This window comes from Pempheris klunzingeri, unplaced genomic scaffold, assembly GCF_042242105.1.
Source record: "Pempheris klunzingeri isolate RE-2024b unplaced genomic scaffold, fPemKlu1.hap1 Scaffold_52, whole genome shotgun sequence".
In the NCBI taxonomy this organism is placed as follows: domain Eukaryota; kingdom Metazoa; phylum Chordata; class Actinopteri; order Acropomatiformes; family Pempheridae; genus Pempheris; species Pempheris klunzingeri.
Window position 1 is genome coordinate 303,705 of NW_027254956.1, and position 20,281 is coordinate 323,985.

At 39.7% G+C, this 20,281-nt stretch overlaps 1 protein-coding gene across 1 annotated transcript; it reads right to left on the reverse strand.

Moving 5' to 3' along the window:
• Positions 1–1,129: 1,129 nt before the first annotated feature.
• Positions 1,130–19,789, reverse strand: LOC139224754 (kinetochore-associated protein 1-like). Its single transcript, XM_070856065.1, has 61 exons — positions 19,652–19,789; positions 19,077–19,197; positions 18,734–18,849; positions 18,466–18,544; positions 18,258–18,335; positions 18,128–18,162; positions 17,915–18,025; positions 17,405–17,498; positions 17,121–17,173; positions 16,921–17,033; positions 16,763–16,817; positions 16,559–16,657; positions 16,409–16,452; positions 16,234–16,296; positions 16,077–16,152; positions 15,744–15,869; positions 15,420–15,586; positions 15,208–15,319; positions 14,871–15,014; positions 14,728–14,784; positions 14,314–14,385; positions 14,092–14,211; positions 13,663–13,806; positions 13,475–13,570; positions 13,177–13,280; positions 12,966–13,068; positions 12,743–12,877; positions 12,520–12,639; positions 12,049–12,121; positions 11,706–11,773; positions 11,316–11,617; positions 10,923–11,095; positions 10,417–10,517; positions 9,945–10,083; positions 9,804–9,860; positions 9,554–9,717; positions 9,292–9,396; positions 9,064–9,192; positions 8,630–8,746; positions 8,401–8,510; positions 8,065–8,281; positions 7,657–7,746; positions 7,399–7,564; positions 7,023–7,081; positions 6,701–6,917; positions 6,549–6,622; positions 6,230–6,440; positions 5,909–6,021; positions 5,728–5,783; positions 5,393–5,471; positions 5,183–5,307; positions 4,886–5,021; positions 4,679–4,774; positions 4,388–4,444; positions 3,630–3,684; positions 2,983–3,046; positions 2,658–2,787; positions 2,456–2,545; positions 1,833–1,987; positions 1,583–1,685; positions 1,130–1,383 (listed from the first exon to the last, which is right to left on the reverse strand). Exons 1-61 carry the CDS (start codon positions 19,787–19,789, stop codon positions 1,348–1,350), a joined length of 6,642 nt encoding a protein of 2,213 aa, XP_070712166.1. The 3' UTR covers positions 1,130–1,347.
• Between the last annotated feature and the right edge of the window lie 492 nt (positions 19,790–20,281).

The following is a 20,281-nucleotide window of genomic DNA, read 5'->3' on the forward strand; positions in this document are numbered from 1 at the left end:
TAAATGAAGAGGATGTATTGTATGGGGTTGCAGTTCGTACTGTGTCACTATGTTGTCTGTAGACTGAGTTGAGCATCAAACTAATTTGTTTTTAGGTATGCAAAATGCATCCTATTATAGCCTAGGCAGAAACTTACATTTTTAAAACCTTCCAATAGCGATTAATTGTATTGCTTAAATGGGCATATGATTCAATCAGTCTGAATTTATTATTCATTTGAGACTATTAGGCTAAATGCATGCAAGTTAATTGAGTTTACATTTGCTGAATTTAGGATAAAGAAATAACTCTGATGGCTGTCTACACACTTTTTGGGAGGAAGTGTTTGTGGTTTTAAGTGTCATGTACTAATGAACCAAACATCAGCAGCTGTTAGTAAGAATCGTGTTTTTTTTTTTTTCAGCACAACACTGAAGACGTAAAATAAGACTATTACCTCAAGTGACACAGCTTGCCATGCTGCTCATTTGTAGGATGTCTCGCTAACTAAAAAGGAAGCATCTTCTCGACTTATAACGTGTGATTCGCTCGCTAATACATCAACTCCTAGAGCCTGTGCACTCACTGATCATCATCATCAGTCTTACATCCTTAGACCTTTTGGGATAATACTCCTGAGAGCAGGAATCAAGCCAGTCAGAGAGGTCACGATCTACAGAGTTCAGTTTAGAGAGGCTTCAGTGTGATGGCCTGTTTCTTTACAGAAATATAATTTGTTTGTATTTGTATGTTCAATCATGAGGAGACTCTTTCATATGAACTGAGACTGATGCAGTTACTTAATATGGACTTATATGGAGAGTTGTGACAAAGAATTGTGCTCAGCCAGGATACTTTGCAGAACCATAATCATTAACTATCGACAAAAAATATAGTAAACATGAAATAAGAAATATGGGACTTTAATTTCTAACGGAGCCATCCAACAAAGCTTTACATGATTCAATTTATTTCTATGTATGCACAAAAAAAAGCCCTTTCTAGGTTACTGTCAGTAAAGCTACTTTATCTCAATGACATGAATTAGTTTCAGTTTTAAGACATTTAAAATGGTTGTAACAGCAAATTGTTGTTTGATATCCCATCTACAACATATAACACTGTTCCTTCTACTACATGTCAGCCAGAAATCAAATAAACAAGACGAGAGGAAGTACAAATAGATCAATAGCCCAGTGGTTTTATGCTAACTTTTTTTCAAGAACTCCTCTACACAATCAATAATGAAAAGTATTTATTCCATAACATTACATAACAATGGAAAGATGTCAAGTGCAAATGTTGCATCTCAGCCCAAGATAGACCAAGTAAGAATACATAAATACAGCCGCAGAAATGGTGTCAGTTCATCCCGAAACTCCATTCTGCATATTGAGAAACTCCTGAAAAACAAATTAAAGTAGAATTACTTGTCTGCTATGTTTCTATAACCAATCAATACAAACTCTAAACTAATAAGATGAATAGAACAATCTAAATTGAAATAATATCAACACAATATTAATTGTGTTAAACTCTTTGTAGTGCTACTCTTCTCTGTATCCTTGACTAAACTGGGTCCAGGATATCAGCCTCAGTTACCTTCAGGGAGCTCGCTGAAGGTGAGCCGTTTGTCAGCATTTTCCCTCTTTGATGCTCTCTGTGTTTCATGTACTCACAAGCAAGTGAGTCAGCATCATCCTGACTGGGGAGCAGGATTAAAAAACCTGGTGTGAAAAACTCAAATTTTGCTTTAGAACAGGTCAGATGCACAGGGTGGGCTTTTGCTTTCCTGTGATATTTGGCATTGAAAAGCAACAACACAAGAACACAAATAAACAAACACACTTACCAGTTCTGGCTGATCAGGTAGTCCACTAAGTCTTTCACCTGGTTAGGCTGGCCATTTGACACAACAAGCTGCTTCAGATGCTTGAAGTGTTTGGTCTTCAACAGTTTCTGGTGCTGTCCATTTTGGCTGATGAAAGTTAATACAGTCACCCTGATCTAAAGAATCATGAACGTAAACAACATAATGAAATAAACAAAAGGCACTAAAAGTTGAAACACACACGCAATGAAAATGTGTTTCGATGTACCAGACAAATTCAGGTTCATGGAAACAATGTCTGATATCTTTACACCATCAGACCCATCACACGTAGCTTCAAAATCACACCTATATGTGCCATATATACTTGGAAAAAAAATATTCAGTAACACTGTGTTTTACAACAACAGTAGTATACATTACATGTTGATTTTTTATTGGAACTAGAAGATAAGTGTGTCCTCTGCTGACATTTTGCTGATGAAACTGTTGAAATGGCTGAAAAACAGCTAAGGTTGCATTTTAAATACAAACACTTAAAGACGCAAGCTAGCAGCTAAAATTGAAGAGTGAAGTTGAGGTGCCAATTTAAGAATAAGTGTTGAGTGAAGTCATGAAGGAGGAAAAGAGGAAAGTCATATGACCTGCGAGGGAATTCCAGCCAATTCCCCAGTGTTCATAAGCTCTTCCACCTGCTCAAGGACAGCGACTGGGTTGCAGACAGACAGAAAGCCCTGGAAACGGCAAAAAGAAAGTGACGGTCATGACAACTTAATTATAATTAGGGCCTCAAAAAGGTACAGGTTCTCCAAACAGTTCCTTCTATCACCACATGGACGTACTCACCTGGATCTGCTGAGCCTTTTTATTGGCACAGGGGATGAGAAGGAGAGTTCCCAGAGCAAATGCTGGCAGATTGAACTGTGCAAAGCGATTGGCAATTCCTATCAGGTCCAGACTCAACAGGAAAGGGCACCTTGGGAAGAAAGAGGAGTGGCAGTAAGATTGGAATAAACATGCAGAGACTACGACTTATTATTCAGAGCATCACTATTTTTTTTCATAAATAAATTCGAATCAGTACACGGATTGAATCGTTCATATTCAAGTACTATCAGTACATAGTCCTAACATGCAGAGAAGTTGGTGGTAACTGATGAGTAAAACGTACTTGAGGAGCAGAACAAAGGTCCTGTAGAGTATTGCCCGTTGATCAGGACTCAGAGGAACAGAAGCTGTCACCAAGAAAACAGATCAAACAGTCAGGAGCATTCAAGAGGCCTACTGAACAGTGTACATCAAAAGTAAGAGGCTTCATAAAAATATATAATAATTTGGTGCATTTAGTTCTAGCTATCATCATCTTTTCAGTATTCAATATATTGTCTTGCTCTCTATGTGCTAGTTTGAGGATATCCGAGGCCTAAACAAAACTATTGCAACTCGGTTTCAAAGTCTCAGCAAATGAACATTATTTCTTTAGGTGCCGACATGTAACACAGGCATACAAACATATAAAAAGACAATATAAAAGACCAAAGACATTTTGCTTGTCTTCTTTTAGCCTGCATGGGTAAAAAGATTTGCCCTGATATTTTGGAAACCATATGCCAATGACTGGCCTTCAGGTAAATAAAACAGAATTATTAAATAGATCAAAATTGTCTCATCATTTCTAAATTTAAAGAATTTACAATGAATCCAGCCTATCAGCATCCATTATTCTGACAAAACACCGCATAAATGAAGACCAGTCAACCTCAAAACATAAATTCCATTCCACTGATGGAAGCGAATTCCGAATCATAAACATAGTACCTGAGACAAAAGGTGCCAGTATCATACTCCTCCAGGTCCTGGAGAAACTAGAAATCTGGGGAGAAAATTAAGCAAATAAAAGAAAATTAACTTAAGTGAAGTTGTTTCTATTATCATTGGACATATTGTATTCTGAGCCGTATTGTCGTAGTAATGGTCGAACATGCTTGGTGGGCTCGCTGCCAATTAACATTTAACCTGGTTTGATTTTAACTGTGAAACATTTGTTGCATTTCACATCAGTCTCTCTCTCTGTGCCCACATTTCCTGCCTATATGTCTACAGATAGCATTTCACAATTTTTTTTGTAACATGTAAATGTGAAATGTTCTGTAACAGAGAAAATCATAACACCATTTACAGTTTGCATACTAAAACATGGGCTGCACAGTGGTTAGTGGTTAGCTGTTGCCTCACAGCAAGAAGCCAGTTCAAACCTGGATTTGAACCGGGGGTCTTTCTGTGTGGAGTTTGCATGATGTCCCTGTGCTTGTGTGGATTTTCTGCGGGTACTCACAGCCCCACAGTCCAAAGTCTGTGCAGGTTAGGTTAATAGGTGACTCTAAATTGCCCGTAGGTGTGAGTGTGAGTGGTTGTCTGTCTCTATGTGTTGGCCCTGTGATTGGTTGGCGACCAGTCCAGGGTGTATCCCGCCTCTTGCCCAAAGTCAGCTGGGACTGGCTCCAGTCCCCCCGCGACCCTGAAGAATAAGTGTTATAGACAACAGATGGATGGATGGATGAATACTAACACATTACCTCCCACAGCGCAGGCACAGCCACTGCTGCCTCTAGCACCCTCTGGAGGTGGCAGATCTGAGGGGAGAACATGTCAGCACTATTTCAAATCACTTATCCACAATGTCTTTATTTAATGTATTTAGGATATCAAGCAGTCCATCCACCTCAACAATTTAGTGTAGACTGGAGAAAAACTAAAAAAAAAAACAGGCATCATGTACGAATGATATACTGGGTAAGTTTTTCTCTTTATAGAATTTGACTTAATTATGTGAATATAAAGTTTTTCTCTGATGCACATCCCCTCACCAAGTTGAAACCCAGCAGCTTCTGCAGCAGACTGTTCCACAGCTGAGGGTCGTACACCTGATACTCCAAGCACAAGTCTGCCACCAACTGCACTGCCTGAAAGGACAAAAGGTGCTTTCGTTTTTTTAAGTGCAACATTTCTGACATAGCAACATTAAAATGAAGTAACTAGCTGGAATTGTTTTAATGCTTTCAGTTAGACGGTACCTGTGGCTCATGACTGTGGTTCTTCCACAGCCCTTTAATTAAGCCCTCTTTGGGACTACTGAGGAAAGACTGCACTGTGTGAGGGATGTTTAACACCTCCAGTTGAGAAACAAAGATGTAGCACTTCAGGTAATATCTGCATGGGAATATATAATACAGAAGCATTAACACATCTGAAACATCCCTTAAATTAACTTTGAAATTAGATGATCTGCTGCAGCAACAGCTGTCGGGAGCAGCTGAAAGCAGAATTAATAATTCCATCAGAACTACTAGACAGATTTCCTGGCCTCTTACTGAATTTTTGTCCTGGGGATCTGCAACTTAGCCTCCAGTGTGGCTGCATCAGCAAGACGGACGAGACAAAGCAGCGCTCGAGTCCGATGGCAGAAGGTCAGACGAGGCCCAGAGGTGTTGAAGGGCTACAGGAGGAATTCCAAAAACAGACATCAGCCACTTTCCCTGGACACTTTGTCCAATTTTGACTCACTCCCATTTATTACTCACCCAGGTGTCGGCAGATAGGATAGGGCTCAGAAGACGGACAGCATCATCAGTGGGGCAAGATTGCAGCATGTACACCACCCTGAGAGAATCAAATAAATAAAACAAACAGAGAAGCCAACGGATTTTGGTTTTGCAACTCTTTGCCCTGGTGTGACCATCATCCTGATGTACAGTGAAATGCAGATTTCAAAGACCAGCAACTGAAAATTTGTGTTTTATACTGTACATGTTGTACTGTACATAAAAAGGTACTCTCCCAGTTGATAATACAAACCTAATTCAATGTAATGGACAATTATGCAAAATTCTGCAAAAAATAACAGTGATGTCTCTACCTCATTAAGTCTGCATCCTCCTCGATGTTGCTGACACATTCATAATTGCCAATGTCCTTAATAAAAAAAAAACAATGTTCTGTTAAAAATTCGACACAATGGACCCAGATAAAACATAAACAGATGCATTTGGACAGACGCCGTCATTGGCTAATAAAAATAAGGGTAAGCTCAGACCAACCTTAGTAACAGCAGGGCCTGTTTTGCAGATCCATTTTTCCAACATCATATTACGTATTTTCAGGAGATCCACATTGTTGATGGTGGCTATTTCCTTCACCACTGCATGTATGTCTGCTCAGAGGCAAAAAGGAGAAACTAATTTATGACTGGTTGTGGAATGATTCGAAGTCATAAAAAAATAACGCAAAGCAAAATGGACAATACAACGCACTTAAATCCAGCAGCCATCTTTAGCACATCAAGTACTAAAGAAAATAAAGCCAGTCCTACAGAGAGAACATTGGTTTCTTTCAGCCTCAACATCAGGTTGCATCCTCACCAGGATAAGTTTGACCTCCTGTGTCTCTGAAGTGCTTCTCCACACTGCTGTGCTCATACAAGGCAACTATGAGCCTGGCTGGCAGCCCAGTCAGTTTCAGATTCTCTGGGCTGTTCAGCTGGCTGGTCATCAAGGTGTTCTCAGTAGTCGAGCGCTGGAACTGCAACTTCAGCTTAGACAGGAAGGTCTCCCCTCTAGCCCGTGCTGCCTCCTGCTCAGGATTAGAGGGGGGTAAAATAAAAATAAAAAAAACAGTTTATGAAAAACTAACTAGATAAAGATATGAAACACTTGAAGTTTATGCTTTGCAAATGCTGACCTCAAGGTTTGGGTCTTTCAGCCAGGCATCTCCAAGAGCCAAACAGAACCTTAGTGACTGTGTCTTCTCGTAGCCTGTAGGGAGCAGGTAACACTTCAGTACAAACATACAATCAAGCAGTGTAAAGATAGTGTCTAATCTGCAGGTCAGACCTGGTGGCAGCTCCTGGGTGATCTTGTGGGCTGTGGCAGCGGCCCACTCTGGGCTCTGGATGCAGTGGATGTACTTCATCATGGTCTTTGCCACCTTGAAAGTTTCCTTATTGTAACCATGACCCTGACCCCTTTTCCTCTGCTCTAAGAGTAAAGGCTTCATCTTCTTCTCAAACACATGGTTTGCTGCCGACATGTACAACTTGTCAAGGCTCACCTGGAAAGAGACAGCAAAGTTTGAATAACTGCCAAACTTTATGGATGAATCTATATTTTTATGTTTATACAGAGTAAGGTGACTTTTTATATTGGTGTGCTTTACCTTCATCAGTTTGCTAATCAAAAGAAGAGTAGGGAAGGTCTCCTCACTGAGCTCAGGAGCTAAAAACAGAAAAATATTTTAGTTTATTCAGTCTTAACACATTTCATTGACTATTTAAATCAATTTATTTAAATTATTTATAACAAAGAATACACATTTTGCCAACTGAAGCTTTACAAAGAAGTCCTAGATGACAGTCTGTAAAGTCTATCACACACTTGAGGAACTCAATTTCAATCACCTGTGAGTCAGACTGCAGTTAACTGAAATGATATTATAACCTCAAATGAGTTAAAAAATAATTCCCTCTTTTTAGATTAAACCAGATACCAACAGGTAACCAGTGCAGAGCAATTAAAATCAGAGTCAAGCTCACAGATGATCTTCCAGTAATGTTTGGTCTGCATAAGAAGGTGGAAGGGCAGTCTGCTGTTGGACAGGGGGTTTGGCAGCAGGCTGTTTTCTAGAAGATATGTGTTCTCCACATCTGAGGGAGGAGAGATTCGCTTGTAGGACTTCAGGTGCTGAAGGAGACCCATTGCCTGTGGATTAAAAGACACTGGTTGCCAGTCTGCACAAAACATTTGGAGGACAAGTGACTCTTTAATTTCAAGTGTGCCAGGGAGTTTTTTACCTGACTAACAGAGAAGCTTGTCACGTTCTCATCTGCAGCCTGTATGATCTTCAACACTACTTCGATCCTCTCATAGTTGTAAGGGCTGAGCTGCATGAGGAAGGCATTTTGCAAGACTGTAAAGACTAGTTGCGCTGCTGTCATTTAAAAGCTACACAATAAAACCGTGTATATAGCTTTTGATTTTTAAAGTACTGTTAATTAAGCACACTCCTATTGTACATTTTTATTGAATACGTTGTCTTTGATCAGCCTCTGGGTTAAACTGAAATATTCTCATTCCATCAGAAGTTATTAGAAATTTCACTCATGTAAAAGGGGCTGAAAAATCATTTACACTGAGCCCTGCTGTTAAAGAGAAACCACTTTAAATATTTCCCTCCTCTGGTTTGTCCCCCATGCACAAACCTTGAACATGGCAGCACAGAGACTGTCAGTGAGCTCGCTGGTGCTGTGTAACATCGGGATAATCTGCAGGACTCGCTCCAGTACATCTGCATGACACAGAGGCTGCATCTCTTCCTGGCATGAGCTTGAGTCACCTGCACTTTCCTCGTCCCCTTGGAGCAACAGTAAGGTGGTGATGTACTGGTTGATCACACTGTCGTGGTCAAGACTGAAAGTACTGCAGGTAGACGCAAAGGGCAACTTATTGCACAGGCAGAACACTTTTTCAAAAATGGTATTTCATATTCTACATTATTATAAATTGAAGAGTTTGACACTGCAGAGTGAGCAGCTAACCTGCAGTACTGGAGGATAATGTCTGGGGTGATCCTCCTGTTTTTCACCAGATCAGGGATCAGACTGCTTTTCATCTCAGGCCGCTGACGGAACACTGGCTGGATGGATATCTGGGGAAGAGGAAGGTAGACATGGTTAACGTACAGTCACGTTAAATGTCAAGAAAAGAGAGGCAACTTATGATGTAAAATGTGAATATAAACAGTGGTGAAGTGGTTTTCATCCACACCTCCAATTTGCTAAGCTTGATGCCCCACTCAGCATCAGTAATGACAGAGAGAAACTTCTCTCGCTCCTCTGCCTCATCGTACAAACAGCAGAGATTGGCCCCAATCCTTGCCACAGCCTGAAATAATCAAGAGGCAGTGGCTGATTAGATTTGCTGAAGATAACACAAACAGAAATGTGCAAATATACATGCATGTACTCCTATTTTTGCCAACAGCCACCACAGTTGGTGCTGCATTCACAGTTTAAAACATCTTTGTGTATTTGTATAAAAATACTTCTAAAGAGCTCCAATTTCAGAGAGTTATTCAGCGGGGTGAGGAGAGTCAGTCCCTCAAACTTAATCTCAAAAGGTCTTGATGTCTTTAATTTCCATTATTAAAAGAATAAAAAAATTTGACAATAGAGTACAGATGAAAAGTGATCATTGCCTACCAAGATTTTGTCATAGTTTTGCCAGGTGTTGTCAATAACCTTCCACAGTATTTTGAAGACTTCTGCTTTGGAGAGGAGCGTACAGAGTCCAATCGCCAAATCACAATCGACCACCCTCCAGTTGAACACCTGCAGCCCATAAAAAAATAGAGATAGTTATTCAGAAATGTAATAAAATGCAGTAAATCTACTATGACGCTCTTATGACATCAGACTCAGCAGACTCACCTTGTTCAAGAGAGCTACAGCAACAGCATTCAGAGACGAAGTAGTTCTCTTTCGAAGATCATTCAAGCATATATTATACTTCTTTAGCTCTTGGCTATCATAAAGCTGAAACAAGAGTTAACAGTGACGTTTTCATTAGTAACATTTTGAAATATTTTGACTTACTGGCAAGCAGCTAAACCTATAATTATGGTATAACTGATCCAGAAAAACACATATGACAGTGGCACTGATAGCACCAGTGGAGATGTTGCAGCCACACCTGTACACTCAGCTTTATGTCCATCACATTGGAGGTGACATGCTGCATGCAGCTGCCGTATGAGTTGACCATCACTCTGAGAGCCAGCTCCAGCTGACTGCACTCTTGTAACATCTGCAACATGTTGGTCAGGGGACCCAGGAGGGGCTGCAGGTAGTTTGAACCTGCGTATAGGCCGGGCAAGACAAAGGCAAACTTTCAAATGCATAACTTCAAGGAGAAATAGTGAAATATAAACTTAAGTACATACCGTCTTCAAATGAGCAGTGTGACAGACAGGAACAGTCCAGTGGGTACAGTTTGGTGTCTACAAGATTGTGAATAAATTGTGAATAAATTAGCATAACAGTTTATAAAACCAGTTAGCTGTAGACTCAATTGAGGATCTCACCTCGAGAAATGGGCAGCAAGCAGTTGGTAATTTCATATTGGACTGGAAGCACAGACACTGGGTCCAGAACAATGCAATCCTCGTTAAAAATATCCTGAAAACTCCACTGAGAATCTTTTTCTGCCTCCAGGGTCAAATCCTGTGATAATACACAATTTGAATACAAAATGATATATTGATGCATCTGGTTAATTTCACTTCGTAAAAGGAAACATTGATTAGTTTCAACTTCCAGGCTGCTTTTCTTGTTTATTTCTTAATTGGAAGAATTTGTGGCAATTTTTCAAATATTAATATAAAATAGGAAGTCTCCCACTTAAATATTTTTACCCATCCCTAACTAAACCGTTCACTTGGTAGATTCACAGCTAAAAATATAAACGCAGACAAATATCAAACATATCAAGCACGAACACCAAAATAGAGTGAATAAAGTGTTATTCTATGGAAAAGGACAAGATAAGACACTGACCTTGGCTATGAAGCCATAGTTGTCTGATAACTGACACTGATGATAGACATCCATAGCTATCCGTGTGCACTTGCAAAGCTCCAGACAGTCCAGGAGAAGATCTGTAGCAATTAATATAATATTAACTTTGGGAAATAATACAGAGCACTCAGGCTAGCTCAGATTTCACACAAAGAAACTGTTTTCACTGTGTTGTCCTGAAGGCAGTCAGCATCTTCAACAAAGCCAGATATACTATTGCAAATACACTGATTAAGAAGAGGGATTTTTGCTTGTTCTACAGTGCTGTTTACTTATCACGTGTGTTGTCACTAATACTTTTACTGGGTTTAAAATGAGACTGAAGACATATTTCTAATCTAATTTGCACAACAAAAGTACATTCATTTTTTTACTGAAACATCTCCGCTCATTACCAAAGATCAAAAATGTGTAGTCTAATTAGTTGAGTTAAGAACCCAGCTATTTTCACCAGTATGTTTTTGATGTTTAAACGTGTTCTGTACCTGAGTGGCACACTGTGATAGCCTGGCAGGCCAGATCATGGATGACTGCTGGCAAATCCATGTCATCAGGAAGCACCATGGGCACATCTGCCTCCAGCATCTGGCATAACGTTTTGGCAGCAGTGAACAAAACCTTCCCTGTGCTGGTGTTATAGTGGTGCTCATACAGCTCACTGAAGGCATAAAGGAAAGAGGGGGAGGAACAATGGAGATTCTCCATACACCAAACTAGACTAGGGTTGGTAGTATTTTAGTCTTAACTGAAAGATATTTAGATAATTTATCTATAGTATTATTAAGAACTAATGGGCAGGAAAAACAAACAAACAGCAAGCCCCATCAGTTTCCCACCCCTGGATTCATACACACAGCACAGCACCCATACATGCAAACCTGAGGATCTTGAGGGCTTTGTCCACCTTTCCTACTCTCAGAGAGCGCAGGGCCAGGTCAGACCAGAGCTCCTGTTCAGTGCGCTGCAGCTGCCGTCCTAGACGACGCAAGCCAGCCTCTGTGGATATAGTCTTCGTCTTGCCATCAGGATCATTAGCCACAACTGGAGTTGCCGTAGCCTTCCCCTTCAATGAACGGCGGCCACGTGTGTTTTCATAGGCTGTGATGTGATGCTCCTGGATCTGTTTTCTGATGTTTGGATCCTCATAGTTGGAGGGGGTGAAGAAAACATCAAAATCCTCCTGAAAAAGCAGGCAAAGAGACTACAGATTAAAACAGATTAAAGAACAACTGGAAAAACACTTAAAACATTCCTCAAATGAGGCTCACCTGTAGGTGGGCGATCGCCTTGAACATGATAAGGTTATTTTCACACTCCATGGTTTTAAGGGCATCATCTGCAGAGGACATGGAATCTGGCATCACTCTTAGATGTTCAGATGCATTTATAAAATATTTCTTTCCCTAACCTTTGACAATCAGTGTCTGGTGTTTAATATAATCTCAGGTGATAGGAATATGAAAAGCACGAGTCAGAGCCTAGAGTCAGCAAAAGAACTGGAAGTATACATTGACTTATTCAAGAAAATGAAGCAGGGTGAATGATTGCTGACAGGAAACGGAAACGGTGGTTTCTGAATAAGGGACACTTTACAGCATAGTAAGTACTTACGTTTTTGAATTATATGCAGATATTTCAGAGCTTCCACCATCACCTGAGCAACAACCATTTGGTGTTTCTTGTGCTATTGAAGACACGACAAGAGAGAGATGAGATATACAAAATGTCAGAATGCTATTCTGCTTTTCAGTTCAGATCTTAAGGTAACCAATTTAAAAGTATTGTCTACTTTGAGGCATGTTTGCAGTGTTTATAGCCGTGTAGGCATCAATTAAATATGTAATCACAGGAGCCCATGGAAAGGCATCCGGGCAGGTAAAATTCTGGTCTATCAGATCAAACGTCTGTAAGCAGCAGAAGAGATGCAATGTTAAAATTAGATCTAGTGCTCAGAAGGAGCAAGCTGAAATTCTTAAAACTATCTTAGCAACAGCATATGTCTTAAGTGGTCTTGAAATTGCATCCAATGTAAAATGCAAATTACCTTTTGTTTCAGACAAATGACATCTTCCCTCTCCTCACCTCATCAGATATGTGGTGTTTGTCCTCCAGCTGCAGCCTGGCCCAGGATGTGAGACGCTCGATCACACACTCTGCCTCTGCAGAGGACAGCCTCTTCAGGACAGTCATGCATTCCTCTGTCTGAAATCAGAATGAAAGACTTCCTATCAGTATTTAATGTATACATAAGAGAAATAAAACTTGAATTTGGTGATTTCATATTTATGTTTTGGGATGAGCATACCTTGCCCTTGCCAGTCAGCTCGACGAGATGCATGTAATTTATCTGCGAGGTTGGAAGTTTGTACGCCTGAGCTAATGTCAGGGAGTCTTCTAAAGACATTGGGAGGTCTTGCTTCAGGATGTATCTAATCAGTGTCTGGGGAAGACATACAATATATGACAGAAAGTTTATGGGCAGGCACAGCAGGACTCATATGTAACATAATTAATCAAATCCAAAATACCATAATTTGAGTGCTGTTAGAGAGGTTGAAGTTGCGGATTCCATAACCCCTGAGAAGTTTCCTGATCTCCATCAGACGGTAGCTCTCCTTTAAAAGCTCTTGTCTGGGGAAAAGAGCAGTTAGAAAATTATAGGAACTGCTAACATTGTCAAATTTTATAGTATATTAAAAAAAAAAAAAAAAAATCAGGGTGAGGAAAATGTAAACATACTTTGGTCCATCCATCTCTAGGTACTGCTGAACCAGTTTTTCTACCACATTACTCCAGGGCACTACAGCTTTCTGCATGATCTCCAGCACAGCATCAACCATCAGCTGGCAGGAAATACAATAATGTGAGATTTTACAAATCCTTGTACAAACTTTATTGTTTTTCTATACATCTATCTTATTGACTATCTTCTCTGCTACCGTTGTGGCTGATGTTCACTAAGATAGTTCTGCTTACTCAAATATTTGTGCTCATAAACCTTCAGCATGTTGTGAACTATGTGTAAATGTAACCTCACATCAGTATCCGTCATGCAGCCTAGCACAGCCACTGCTTTGGCTTCCCATTCTGTGAAAAGTGTTGTGGTCTGGGAACTGCAGCGCTCCAGGAGATCCTAGTGAAGATCAAAATGAGATAACACTTGCATGATGCATTTGGAAAATTAAATGTTTATTCCCCGTGGGCATGGCAATGGTGGGGTTTTACCTTGATATACTGTAGAAGCAGCTCATCAAATGGAATCTCGTGCTCTTCAGCATAAGGCAAGATACTCCTCTCCACTGTAGCTGCAATCAGCTCTGGAGCCGGCACTTTGTCCAGCATGTAGGATGCAACGCTCCGTATGTTTCCCTTTCAAATTCACAAGGAAGATAAGTTACTGATATAGGAACATAGGTTTTGATCTATCTATCTATCTATCTATCAAAAACCGCATGGCTATCTTACAATTTAATGAACTACACTACAATGCATTTAAAAGTAAAGTATTTTTTCACTTTGAAAATAAAAATAGCAATTTTTCATATTAGTTTCTGAAAGTTTTAGATTCCATAAAATACTTGTTTCCTGCTGCAGATACAGGAAGCTTGTTTGAAGCTCAGCGGTAAATAGAATATGTCACTTATACATACAAACCTTCTCAAAGACTGACAGCGAAAGTCTACAGTTGTATTTCTGGTGGAGGTCCAGGAGCTGACGGAGGTTGGACATCAGGGACCTGATGTTCTCCACCTCCTCTGCACCATAATTATCATCCTTACAAGAAGATTCATATGCATTACATTACAAACTTGCACCCACAGGTAGATCATGACTGTGGAGGCACATAATGAAAAGAGAAAAATGTGGTTAACTTACAGATTTCATCCATGTCCACAGAGGGGGCAGGCCGAGCACCGCCATGTCCAGCCCATTCTGGGGCCAAGCACCCTGAGACATACCATACGACATTTATCATCATTGGTTCAACGATTGTGACTGATACTTTTCATGTTTCAACATCAAGTTGAAAAAAGAATAAACAAACAATTTTAAAAGAAATGAGCAGATGCACAATATTTATTCTACATTAGGGAACGATGCTCCGTGCTTTTCTCCACTGTCTAATATTGTGATTGCAATGTTTTTCTGAAATCATAAAAATTGCTCGGGACTTTAAATTAATAAATGCTTACCACCATTTTTTTTATCTCTGTTGCGTTGTACTGCATGATTGCAAAGCCTGGTTTTACTTAACTTAGGAGTTTCTGGTTGGTATTTTTTTCTCATTACCTTTTCTGTTAACTCCAGATTCCTTGCTCTCTGCTCCAGCCATCTCGCCAGGATTCTCTAAGGACACATAAAGACAGAACTTTGACTACTGAAAACATAGCACACATACAAACATATTTTAGGCTTGATAGAGCATATCCTACCTGTCCTACTGGAAGCACTCTCCCCACAAAAGGAACAAAAACTGTCCTAAACCAAGGACAGAGGTCCTGGGATGGCAGGTCCTCTGGGATGGCACTGAGCACTGCTTCAAGCTTGCTCTCATCAAACTCTACTGCAATTTGTCCCTGTTACAAAACAGAGCAGTAGACAACATCACAACTGAGCCTGATCACCATGATATTTCACATAGAATTGTTTGTTTCATCATTGTTAATGATCTGTGTTAAATGTGTTAAGTGCATTCCTACATTAGAACACAAGTTACTGAGATATGACAAATTCTGGTGGTTCTGGTGAGTGCATGAAGCTGATCTTTACCTCATATCTGAGCCACAGGAGTTGTGCACCCTTCAGATCTCCTTCTCTTAGGTGGGTCAGAAGGTCTCCTAAATTGTCAGTGCTGTTCAGAAACTCAATCCAGGCGATGCCACTATGGATGACAGAATTACATGTCAAAACCACATATTAGTGTACCTGATAAAGAATAGAGGAATCTTACTGTACAACACAGAAGACCACTAAGAATTTACTTAAAATGTTCTGGACTGTGCAGGCTGCAGAAAGTTGCCAGCCTGGCCAAGGCCTCTTGGATCTGTAAGGAGGAGTATCGTGAGGCAGCGTGGTTTAGCATCTTTTCTGCTGTCTCAAAGGTTGGCCACGGAGCCTTGAGGCAATACTCCACCACATACTGCTCATCCTAGGCAACACAGAAAATTAACCTCTATTAGTAAGAAGTAACAATCTTAATTGCTATTGCTATGACTAACTCAAGAAGTCCCATTTCATCAATATTTTAGAACTGTACATTTAGATTTAGACAAAATAATCTGGAAAAACAGCATTGTTACACTGACCGTGATCTTCATCAGGTTGGTCTTGGCCTCCTCCACAAGTTCAGACCACACATCCTGTCCATAGCCACCAACAGATGCAGAGGCCAGCTGCTCCAGCACAAAGTCAAGCTTCACCTTGTAAACAAGCTGAACAGAGATAGGATTGTTAACTGTATATAGCCCCACTTAGGGTAGTAAATTACCAACAGCTGCATCTTCATTTTAAAGTAACAACATTAACTGTCAAGTCTCTTTCTATTTTAAAATCATCTTTTAAAAATCATTATCTGGTCAATTAGAAAACAATTGTTTTCCATTGACCACTGAGGCCAAGTCATCCAGACAGACACCTACCTCTAAATCCAGCTCAAATGTCATGGCAAACTTCTCAGCCTCTTCAAACATGTGTTTGTGAAGAAGTCTGCTAAGTCTAAGAATAAAGAAAAGTCAAGTAAGTCAAATTATACTATAAACATTATACGTACCATAGAATCCAGTTAAAATTAGATACCTGTTCTCAGGCAAAGCCTCTGTGAAGCATCTGACAACAACAGAGGATACAGGCTCTCCTCGACTAATTGATGAAGAAGAAAGAAACATATACCACTTAATATTTAAAAAACATACACCACACATTCACTGGCCCAAGATTCAAGTATAATAAGTATATATAAAGCATATCCTACCTTTCTGGGTTTTCACAAATCCCCTCAACTAAATAAATCGTATCCTAAAGCCAGACGACAAACATTTTACTTCAATGTGGAGAAATATTTACAACAAGAAATAGCACATGCAAAATCCATACAACAATTTAACAAGTGTGGATTATTTACCATGTTTACTTTTGTCTGGACGAGACGGGAGACTGAGGAGACATCCAGAGAGTAGCAAATATTCATGGTTGGCAGAAATCGTATTTGCAGTGAGTTGATCTAAAAAATTAAAAACCAGCAGATCAAGTTCAGACAGGACTTTAGTAATCTATATTTATCTCAGTTTCTACATCTATATACACATATACAGAGTTGTACTGTTACCTGACTGTTGTCTTGCTTTGTCAGAGTGATCATCTTCATGCTGCCCTTATCTTGGCTGTCATATACACAGATTGATTTACATTTTTAACATTGTTTAATTGACGCACTTCTCTGTGCATATTTAGAGCTACAGTATGTTATACAGCAATAATACTTACGCCACCATGGAGGCAGAGCCACCATCTGTGGTGAGTTCAAAGTCATGAATGGCAAGATTCGGCCAACAGTGAATCATGACGAAGAAATGTAGATCCCAAAGACTCAGGACATCCTGAGAGTGAAAAAAACAGGGAGCAATCCATATGTATACCTCAAATATGTTTAATAAAACAGCTACAGGTGATACCACTGAACTCACCTCCGTGTCAAGAATGTACAAGAGATTTTCCACCACCACCATCTTCCTCACTCCTTTGAAGTAAGTATAAGGAGAAAATATATCATAACTCTCACACAATCCACTTAGAGGCATTTCAACTTTTTTTCTTGTTTTGTAATTGTTTTCACTTCGCGTTTCAATTTCTTATCGTCCTCTTTTTTTTTTCCAATACTTTGTGTCTGTATAACAATAAATATTCAACATCTTCCAAAAGGCACATCAGCAATGTGTAGCTATAAACTGTACATGAAGAAAGAGCTTACCTGGAATCAAGCTATTGTTGACAGAGTTAGCGAGGCACATCGTGGCCTGATGAGGGTCCATCGTCCAGTGAGTGAGAACATTTTCTTTATCCCCCTGTTGACATAATATTGTAACAAATTACATTAGGAAATACATGTATTCTTAATGCCTCATATAAGGAGTCACTACTGTTTCTAAAGAGGTTTATTTACACCAAAATATTTTAAGCAATAATTAAAGTTTACATTGATATAGAGACTGGTTTCAATTTTATTTAAAAAACATACTTAATTTCTAATAGCAAATCATAACTTGCAAAAGTCTACTTGCAAGTGCCGTACATGAATGCTCAATTTAAAAAAAAAATTCAGTGAAAAATGCAATACAGAAAAATGATACATATAAATAGAATGACAATTAATATATTTGAAGTAGTTAATTTTATGTTGTCCTTATTCACATGTTACTAATGAATCATACCTGTGGTATGTGGTAAATATATAAATAAAGCTTATTTCACAGACACTGACCGCGATCAATAGGTGGATTTCATGGCCCAGACTGAACATTAGTGCTGTACTGCAGCACTCGTCATGGTAATCTCTGGTGGAGCAGAAGTCTATCTTGATGAGAGACTGGAGCTGAGATGAAGAAAAGTGTGATTACGTCTGCTGCTCAGAGAAAATATTTTTGCTATTATTATATTTGTTATTTTGCTACTAAAGTAGGTTGCCTTAACTTACCTCTTTCAAAGCTCCCACGTCCATTTTTTCTATGGCTGTGATGACAAAAGAGGAATGAATGTTTGTTTCATTTGGTCAACAAAATGCCTCCAACAAAATTTTAAGTGTACCACACATGATGTTTTGATACCTGTCTCTGTCTTTGCCAACGCGAGGTTCGTAATGTGGAAAAACCCATCTTTTGTGAGAAGGAACATATGGTACATCCCTTTTCCCAAAAAATAAAAATAAAAACAAAACACCATTCAGAAAACAGATTCAGAATAACATCCAGAGAATAAAATCCCTTCATTTTAACAGTGTACATCACAGGCCATCCTAACAGTGAGGGAGTTTACCTAAGGATGCCTGGTCCTCCTCTATGATGAGATAGCGGTATGTTTTCTTATCTCCACTGGATGGTTTCTCTACCAAAGCCTACAAACACAGAAAATGACACAACATGTAAGAAATGATTATGGCTGGTGCCATCTTCTATGTCATCCTAGGTGTTGCAGGTGAAATCAGACAGGTAACAGTACAACAATTCAAAACCAGACACAGAGTGGTCATATTTAATGTAATCCTACAGTAGTAGGCCTTAAAAACATTAAAAGTCAATCAAACCCTAGTGAAAATGATCCTCTTGTGTGGAACATAGATCAAATGAAGGTTTCCATTTCTTTCACAGACCACCAAAAACTGTCCAGCCAGGCATACGTCAATGGCATCCACACCCGTTTCTGAAAAATACATCTTGGCGTTAGTGCACAGCAGTTACAGTTAAAGGCATTGGTAGGAGAAGCATGACGACATGTGGCTGAACCTTAACAGTATCTTCAAACTGATTTTGTAAGGACTAGACAGTCAGCCTTAACGTAACAACATAAGCCATCTCAAAAGGACACAAAGTGAAATCTCTGACAGCAAACAGCACGAAGATGAAAGAAGGAACGATGCAGTCACATACCAAAGTGAAGAAGCAGCAGGACGGTCTGATAGCTCTGGTCAAACAGGATAACCGTCTTGTCAGCAACAACAATGCTCCAGTTTGAACCACTGGAGGAGGAAAGACTGGGATCTGCCTCCACCTGCAAGAACCAGCATTTCCATCCAATCAATGACCAGTGCTGTCACTAGAACAAGCTTCCTGAACACCTAAGGTCTGCCAAAACATTCAGATCAGGCCTCAAGACATTACTGTTTACTGTGACTTTCCAATAATAGAGCTACATAAATTATTTTAATCTGTAACTATTTATACACATGTTTTTCTTGTATTTTAATGCATCTTCGCTTAAGCTTTAACTATTTATTTATTGTGCTTCTATTATCTTTTACATGCAATGCAATGCTTCTGTGTCTTGTTCTTATTGTGTTTTATGTCCCAGTAAAGCACTGTGAATCACCTTGTGTCTGAAAGGTGCTGTACAAATACAGACTTTAAGGGAGCGGCAGAGGCCTTTCGTTTCGTCCCTCGATGTGAGTGTTCAGGATACAAGAGCATGTTCGAGTTCATGTACTCTACCTGTTGACATTCATTACCTCATTGGCGGTGGAGATTTTGACCAGTGTGTCCACCTGATACAAGCCGCTGCCATTTTCCTCTTTTGACACACTGCCGAGACGGACAGTGTTTGTGTCCTCGTTAGTCAGAAGTTCAACGTCGGTCCACATCGCCATTTCTTGGCGCTAAAGGAAGAAATGCTTCCGCACGAGTTGTTTACTTGCTTACAGCTGATAGTAGTAACTCACCGCTCTACTGAAATATTGAGACAGCTACAACACACGGGTCCGACATAACGCAACAGTTTTTTTTTTTTTTTATAATTTGGCGGGTTGCTGCAGGATAACAGAATTAACTGTGTATGCTACTCCCTGAGTTTTGCCTTTCAGATACAACTTCATTCTCGGCCTGAGTAAAAATCGTACGTACTTCTTTAAGATTGGCAGAATAAAACCCCAAACACAGCCTGTTTTTTAAAGTTAGCCATCTGTAATCTAAGCCTAGCCAGATATTTGACAATGCTTTTTTGGTTGTGCACAGCTCAACAGGAAGTGTTGCCTGACAGACAGTATTCAGGATAGAAGATCTAGCCTGGTGTCCTGGCGGGGCGGGGCATTGCAGAAGAGTCCAGAGAGCCTTGTCGCGTTGCCATGTTTTCGGTTTGTACG